The sequence below is a fragment of the Aethalodelphis obliquidens genome, unplaced genomic scaffold (assembly GCF_003676395.1).
Source record: "Aethalodelphis obliquidens isolate GAN/ISIS:26980383/991018 unplaced genomic scaffold, ASM367639v1 scaffold33, whole genome shotgun sequence".
Classification (NCBI taxonomy): Eukaryota; Metazoa; Chordata; class Mammalia; order Artiodactyla; family Delphinidae; genus Aethalodelphis; species Aethalodelphis obliquidens.
In genome coordinates this window covers 20,745,093-20,753,322 of record NW_020837977.1, presented here as the reverse complement: position 1 = coordinate 20,753,322, position 8,230 = coordinate 20,745,093, and the positions used below count along the sequence as shown (strand labels likewise).

At 46.7% G+C, this 8,230-nt stretch overlaps 2 protein-coding genes across 3 annotated transcripts in view; one reads left to right on the top strand and one right to left on the bottom strand.

Moving 5' to 3' along the window:
• Nucleotides 1–7,700, bottom strand: part of CLXN (calaxin) — an 8,846-nt gene extending 1,146 nt beyond the window's left edge. The window contains exons 1-5 of one of the 2 annotated variants that reach the window (XR_003437430.1): nt 7,552–7,700; nt 3,490–3,648; nt 2,657–2,761; nt 1,838–1,989; nt 1,466–1,682 (exon numbers count right to left, since the gene is read on the bottom strand). Coding sequence is in view for 1 of the 2 variants with exons in the window: in XM_027128141.1 (XP_026983942.1) it covers nt 1,466–1,570; nt 1,838–1,989; nt 2,657–2,761; nt 3,490–3,648; nt 7,552–7,609 (579 nt within the window). In the remaining variant the exon portion in view is untranslated. The remainder of the gene's footprint in view (nt 1–1,465; nt 1,683–1,837; nt 1,990–2,656; nt 2,762–3,489; nt 3,649–7,551) is intronic. The other variant, XM_027128141.1, reaches the window with a different exon arrangement.
• The window catches only part of PPDPFL (pancreatic progenitor cell differentiation and proliferation factor like), a 184,002-nt gene that overhangs the window by 15,638 nt on the left and 160,134 nt on the right, over nt 1–8,230 (top strand). The gene's annotated exons all lie outside the window — the stretch shown is intronic.

Genomic DNA, 8,230 nt, shown 5'->3' with positions numbered 1-8,230 from the left:
CGTCCATCCATCCACCCGTCCACCCGTCCACCCATCCACCCGTCCATCCATCCACCCATCCATCCATCCACCCACCTGTCCATCCATCCATCCATCCATCCATCCACTCAACATTTACTAGGGACCCACCATGTGCTACACACTACATGTGAGGAAATATGGCGAAAACCTCCCAAGTTCCTGCTTTAGGGACCTTACATCTACATGTCAAGACAGACAATAAGTGAGTAAATATATTCTGTGTGACGATAAGAACTGTGAAGAGAAAGAAGCAGGGTCGGGGATGGAGGGGAGGAGAAGTTAAGATGATCAACAGCATTTGAGCAGAGACTGAACGAGGCGAGGTCTGGGGGGAACGTTCTGGACAGAGGTCACAGCGAGCACAAGGGCCCCAGGGAGGCAGGGCAGGTGGCCGGGGGGGCTCCAGGGGAAGAGAGGACAGGACACAGCAGGAGACGTGGGTGGAAAGAGAGAAAGGGGCCTCGTGCACACTTCAGGGCCTGCTGGGGAGGGGCTCGAGCACCAGAGGGGCCTGAGAGCCTTTGTGTTTTTACATATCCTGGATATTGTGGAGGGCAGTCAGTAGGGGGACAGCAGTGGAAGCATGACCTGGGCTGGGTGACTGATGACAGTGACTTGATGGGGGCTGGTGGCCAACAGACGTGGGAGAAGAGATTATATTCAAGGGTTTATTTTGAAAGAGTAGTGAAAAGTGTTACGAGAGAGAGGTTAAGGATGACTCCTAGGGTTTTGACTGAACACCTGAGTGCGGGGGGTGTCATTTATTGAGTTAGGGAAGACTGGGGGAGGGGCAAGTTTGGGGGAAAATCAAGAGTTTATTGAGATCATTTACTCCGTATGTTGAGAAGGCAGCTGGAGATACAGACTAGAGACTGGGGTGGGTGGGTATAGGGTAATATTTATATATCACATCCCTCCATCTGCCTAAAATCTTCCAACAAATCCTCGTGATCTTCAAGACAAAATCCAGCTCCGAGCTCCATGGACTTGGCCCTCTGTGTCTTCCCGCTTCATCATCAGTCTCATGAACCTAATACAGGTTCCTTTGTATCCCCCGCTTCCCTCGCTCATGCATGTCATTCTCTCTGCTTGGGCGCTTCTCCCCGGCTGACCGCTATGTCCGCAAAGACCCGGGGACACTTCCTTGTCCTTCCAGCCATACCCCCATCTCCCTGCAGCCTGTTTCCGTGCTCCTTATTTATTTTTTTGGTTACACAGGCCTCTCACTGTTGTGGCCTCTCCCGTTGCGGAGCACAGGCTCCGGACGCACAGGCTCAGTGGCCATGGCTCACAGCCCAGCCACTCCGCGGCATGTGGGATCCTCCCGGACCGGGGCACGAACCCGTGTCCCCTGCACCGGCAGGTGGACTCTCAACCACTGCGCCACCAGGGAAGCCCCCTACGTGACATTTTGGTCACTGTTCTGTGAATGTAGTGCCGTTACCTTTGGGTCAGGAAGACACGGTCCAAATGCTTCCAGCAGAAGAGTCTCCTCCCTCACAGCCTGTTCATAGTCTGCGAAGGACAGCTTCCCGTCGTGGTCGTGGTCCTGGGGGCAACCGGCCACACCGCAGTTAACATGGAAAACATCACAAACACACACTGTCTTCTCATGGCCCAGCGTTCACAAAGAAGACGTCAGAAAAGTATGAGGCTAAGTACTGAAATTGAAAGGAACTGTCATATTATGATAAAAGAGCACAGTCCGAGTGCTGTCTTTCACCAGGCAGGAAACTGAGAGTTACTCTAATTTGAGTTCTTATTTCTACCCCACATCTGTGGATTTCACGAGAAAACTCTAAATTACCCATCGTACCATTTTCTTCAGGGTTATTTCCACCAGGTCTTTGATTCCTTCGTCGGGGTCCTCCTCGGACGGCTGCTTCAGGAGGCTATCCTTCAGCATGTGGAACATCTCCTCCTTCGAGATGAAGCCGTCGCCGTTCAAGTCAAACACGTCAAAGCAATCTTCAAGAAAGAACCGGTACGAATGTGCTGCGGCCAGGAAGCCGGCCTTGGTTCTGATGGTGTTCAAGGCCCAGGGCTCCAGTGGTGTTTACATCAAGCCTCGGGCCTCAGTGCAATCAATTCCCCTAACAAATGCCTGATGTCCGCTTACTGAACATACTCAACAATCCTTAGAAAGTTTCCTACACTTAGCTTCAAAGAGCAGGCCAAGGAGCAACGACTTAACATTCTCACCGTGAAAACCTTGGAAAACGGATTGAACTGCGCCTCTTAAACAGAGTTCATTGGGATGAATTAGGAATTAACTAAGAATCAGAAACTTGAATCGATGTTGTATGATGACAATTTGAGTAACAAAATATGTAAAGCACTTACCACCTTCATACGTAAACGCATGCGTACGTGGTCCGCACGTGCACCACCTGCCTGTGCGGTCTGGCTTGGCATGGATTCCGCCTCAGAACTTCTTGATTTGCCTTTTTATTAATTTTTTTCAACCCTTATTATTGACCTGAATTTGCTCCGTAAAAGAGGCTGATGGGAATTCACACCAAGCAAACAACACACAAACCCACCCCACTGGCTGGGCTGGAAGACATTGATGATTTTCACTCTTTCGAGGTACTTATCGTAAAGTGCAAACCAATAGGATAACACGAAGTCTTACATTTCATTTTCTCTTCCAGAGTTCCTCGAAGAAACACGGATAATCCATACACCCACTCTGATACAGTTATGCAACCATCATTGTCTTTGTCAAACCCTCGGAATACTAAAAAAAAAGAGAGAAGTAAAAAATGTGACACTTGTGCTGCGTTTCTATTCTCGGTGACGGACCCGCACGGGGCTACGCACTTCTGAAATTTAGGCGAAACCTCACGCCCATATGGTCCCATGTTCTCATTTGATAAAGGAGGAAACTAAGATGTCGTAACATCGGAAAACTCTTTTACTTAAGCGTTCATGTTTCCCTTCATACTTTGTGGGAACAAGTAAATTCTGAACAGCTAAATACATGAATCGACAGTGAACGTATACACATATAGGTACATTAAATTTGTTGATATATTAACATAAAACATATAAGTTTATATTTTGTTACCCAAGAAAAGTACTGCTATTACATGATAGATAAGATTATATCTTAACTTTTATTGGAATACTCTTGATGATGTAAGGAAGTTTAAATGTCCTTTTAAAACGATTATTTGTTGTTCTATTTACTAAGTAGGAATATAAATAGCTTGGGTTTTTCTGATGTAAAGAAAGGAAACCTAGTGATTCAAGTTGACTTTGTCCTCTTCCTAAATCCACAGAAAGAGTGGTTGCTACCTTCTTCCCTACCGTGCTTCCCCATGAATGTAAAAATTAAACTTTTATGTTCAAATGGATTTGGAAACACAGAACGTGAAGCTTCCCGCCCAGAGTTTGTCCAAACTCCAAACTGTTTTTCCCAGTTATGGCTGGATTTGGCCCGTCTAGACACTGACGTCCGCTCACCTCTGTCCATGATCATGTCGTCCGTCATCCCAAATGTCACGTGCAGGATGTTCCGAAAGGCGTTCCGATCCAGCCCGACGTCCAAACCCTGCCGCTCTGTCACATCACCCACCAAGTTATAGAAAAGATTGATAAGGCATTTCACTTCAAATTTATTAACTGTGAAAGAATGAAATTGAGATGTAACAAAGACGCCTTTTAATCTTTAATGTCCAACTTAAACTTTGCACAAATGAGTTCTGTACACAAACAACACTGGAATCATGAATGGGCAGCTGTCAACGGGAGACGCTCCTCTTTTGAGATTCATGACCCTCGAGTTACCAGAGGATGGTCACTACCCAGAAGTTCCCACTGAAGTAAGGCAGCAGCCGTCCCTCCAAACAGATGTAAGTGCAGTCACAGTTAGAAAAAGGACGATAATATTAGCCAGGTCACCTGAATGCGGATTGTGGGGTCTGATTCTAAGTAACCATGGCGATGTTAAAAATGGTAGCTTTCCCCCAGCATTTTGATTATAGGCATTCGTGAGATCTACAGTTTAACTCTTCCCTGGAAATAGATACCAGCCTCCCCCAAACCAGGCAACAACTTTCATCTCACATTAGCCTTCGTGAAGCCGTGAGCCAGAGTTTGGAAAGCAGAGTCACCTATTTTCCAACAAGGAAGGAGTTAAGCATATCCTAGCACCCAGGAAGGTTCTCGCTGTGAGGGCTGGAAATTAACAGGCAGCCGTGCAGCAGCACTTCGGAGGAAGGACTTTTGTGTCTAAAGGGTGTGCACACACATGCATGCTTGCATACACACGACTGCAGAGAGGGTGGTTGTGTCCCCATCGCTGTGTCCCCATCGCTGTCCGAGGTGTGTAGGTGGAAGGGTTAGTGTCTGGCATTAAGAACATAAAGGTGAGTTTCAATATGAGGTAAAGGTGGAAGATGGGGAAGATCTTATTTCAAGACAAGACAAAATTAAGGTTGAGTATTTTTAAAAGCAAGGACGGAAGCTGTGTGCATGTAAAGGAAAACAGCCCAAAGAAATGGATAAATCCCACCTCATCTTGCAGGCCAGGAGAGGTTTGAGGGCGAGTTCCAGTTTGGGGTGCCACAATTTAAGACGAACATTGAAAACGTTGGAAAACAAATGATTTAGTAAATAAATTGATAAATAGTAGAAATAATGTAATGGTTATAATTTTAAAAGGAGCCTTTACTTGCCACAGAAAACGGTATGAATGGTATGTCACTTCAAGAAAAAAATTACACATAGAAATACTACAGAATCCAGTGATTCCACTTCTGGGTATTTGCCCCAAAGGATTGAAAGCAGGGACTCTGATACTTGTACACCATTATTCATAGCAGCAGTCGTCACAACAGCCAGAAGGTGGGAGCAATCCAGGTGTCCATGGGTGGATGAGTGGATGAATAAGATGTGGTCCATCCATACAATGGACCATGAGTCAGCATTAAAAAGGGAGGAAATCGTGACTCCTGCTACAACTTGCCTGACCCCTGACTACATCATGCTGAGTGAAACAAGCCAGACGAAAAAGGACAAATATTATTTGATTTCACTTATATGATGTACCCAGAGTGGTGAAATTCATAGAGACAAAAAGTAGACGGTGGGTGCCAGGGGCTGCGGGAGGGGGAAGTGGGGAGCAACAGTTTAATGGGGACAGAGTTTCAGCTGGAAAGATGAGAAAGTTCTGGAGATGGATGGTGGTGACAGCTGCACAATGTGAATGTACTTAGTGCCCCTGAGCGGTGCACTTAAAATAATTAAAATGGTAAATTTTATGTCATGTCTATTTAACCACAATAAAAAACTCTAAAAATAAAAAGTGATGTTAATGGTTGGGGAAGAAAACCTTGCACGAAGAACGATGCAGTCTGATCACATATATGAAATGCTAGCTGAGGGGATGTTGATTAGCCATTCCCCATCTCAGCTGAAATAAAAATGAAAGAGTATCAGCTCAATTTATTCCCCAAAAGATCCAAGAGGGGTAATTTTTCCACAGGAAAAATTCTCTTGCTGAAATGTTTCTTATATCATGCCGCAACTAAAAGATCCACGTGCCGCAACTAAGACCCAGCACAGCCAAATAAATAAGTAAATATTGGGAAAAAAGAATACTAAATGAAATTAAGGAAATTCGAGAATGGATTTTCATCTTTTTGTAAGGTGTAAGTCTGCTGTGCAGATCAGATCTGCAGAATGGTGGATTAACTAGACAAACATTTAAGATACTTTCTTCTTTGATTCTACAAAATCTATCCACTTCATCTTGGTGGGATTATCACCTGGCAACTAAAAGGAAATCTGACTTTAGAAGAAAGGTCCTCTGTTTAAAGAAACTCAAAATTATTATAATGCCCATGATTAGTCACTATTTCTATAGAATTTAACTGGTAATCATCAAGGTTCTTAAGGTTCACTTCAAAAGTTTTAGGTAGGACAAAAATCAAAAGAGTTGACTGGTTTTCTTGCTGTGTTTTCACTTATCTTTTCCTTTTATAAATTTATTTTATTTTTGGCTGCGTTGGGTCTTCGTTGCTGCGCACAGGCTTTCTCTAGTTGCGGCGAGCAGGGGCTACTCTTCGTTGCAGTGCACGGGCTTCTCATTTCAGTGGATTCTCTTGTTGCAGAGCACGGGCTCTAGGTGCGCGGGCTTCAGTAGTCACGGCGCGAGGGCTCAGTAGTTGTGGCACACGGGCTTAGTTGCTCCGCATGTGGGATCTTCCCGGACCAGGGCTTGAACCAGTGTCGCCTGCATTGGCAGGCAGATTCTTAACCACTGAGCCACCAGGGAAGCCCTCACATCTTTTAATATGTTCACAGAATATCTGCAATACATTGCAAACTCACTTGAACAGGAACTAAATCAAATTCAGTGTTCGTTGTGTATAGCAGTTATTGCACTGTTTATTTAAAATGTTTACTAGATGTTTAAGATCTGGCCTTTTCCCAGAAATGAAAGTATTTTAAGAAAAACAACAGAACAAAACTCTCATCAGATTGTAATAACCATGATAATATCTTAAATTATAGGATGACTTTTTTTAGACGTAACTTTTATTTCCAGCACCATCCTGACAGGATTTCCTACCACTCATCATATAAGATACTGAGTATGATTAGAAGGCACTAGATCCCATAATCTCTAGGACTACATGAGAACATGTTTGTTCTTTCTATGCACAGTGGGAGTAGTCTTGGGATTATGGCTATGGGATTATTGCAATAAGCACTCAACTTCTAAGATTGCTCGTCACATATCTCCCTCATCTAAGCCATATCCATAGCTTCCTTGCCCAAGCACAGTCCTGTTTTTCAGTCTGAATATAATTCTAAAGTTACCTGTGAAATTCTAGGACCACTTTTCAGACTATGTGTGAGGTGGGAGCAGATGTCTTCAATAGGTGTCCATCTTGCCACCTGCCAAGTCTAATCCTTCACTTTGCTGGAAAGTTGGGTCTAGAGTTGGGAACAGATCCTTTACTGTGTGTTTAGCTTTGTTGAGCTCCTTGGATTCCAGGCACATTTCCTTGCTCTGAGATACAAGTTTCTGGGCCACTTCACCGTGTCTGTCCTAAGGATGTTCAACCCCTGATAACCATTTTCCCTTATAGGTCTCTTGGTAATTCCCAAAACTTGGACCTTGCCAGTTGATTTGCTCTAAGAAGAGCTGTTGGTTGGGCTACTTTTCTTGAGTGCGGTGGTTTTCAGTGCTTGTTTTCCACCTGTGTCTCCAGGGTACATAAATCACGTTTCTATAGCGTAAGGGTAAGTTAAGAGAAGGTCTGAGAAGCAAGTATGTGCGTGTGTGCGGGTACAGCACTAGATACCTGGATACTAGAAATGCGCCTTAAGATCATGGGCGCCAGGAGTGCCCGCCCCAAGGAGCTGATGTTGGTGTTCCCTTCCAGACTCCTCTTTAGGGTCGGGCGTGGAGAGGGCTCCGACTGCGCTCGGGCTCTGCAGGCGGAACAGTAGCACCGGGCAGGACAGGACCTGGCCCAGGGGCCTCTGCACACCCGGCACCTGATTCTTACTTACAGTGCTTGCAATTTTTAGTTAAGGAGTCCGTTAGCTTCTGCAGCTTCTTGCGGTTCATGCCGGCCGCTCAGGGAACCGGGTCGCGGCCCGTGTCCAGTGGGGCGGCTGCCGGGACCCTCGCGAGGCCTGGGCCTGGGGCTGCCGGCGAGTCTCCCCTGTGCGCGTGCGCGGTCCTAACACGCGACGTGGCCATGGCAACGGCTTGGCGGCCGCCGATTGGCTGCCGGGCTGGGGTGGGCGTGATCCTAACCGGGCGACGAGCCATGGCAACGCCTGGGCGGCAGCTGATTGGCTCCCGGGCCGGCCGGCACTGTCTCCCTGGGAGGGCCGGCCAGGCGCGCTGCGACCGCGTTCCGACTGTGACGTCGGTGGGTGACCCTCCAGGTGTGGCTGGCTCGAGTTCACAACCCCTTTCATGAGATGCACCGTGAGTCCTCAGGGCTGAATTCTGTGGGGATGTCTTGGGTGGTGAGCGTGACACCAGGGAGGCTTCAGATCCTCAGCGAGGTCTGGGAACCCGGGGGTTGCAGGAATGAGCACGTGTGGTCTAGACGACGGCTTTTCAGGCGCGGGAGGGTGAGGGGCTCGCTCTCAGGTTGCCAGTCCTTTTGCCAGGAGGGAGTCTGCCACAGGATATCTTCAAGTTTTTGGTGATGCTGCAGAGAGCAAGAGGCGCTTG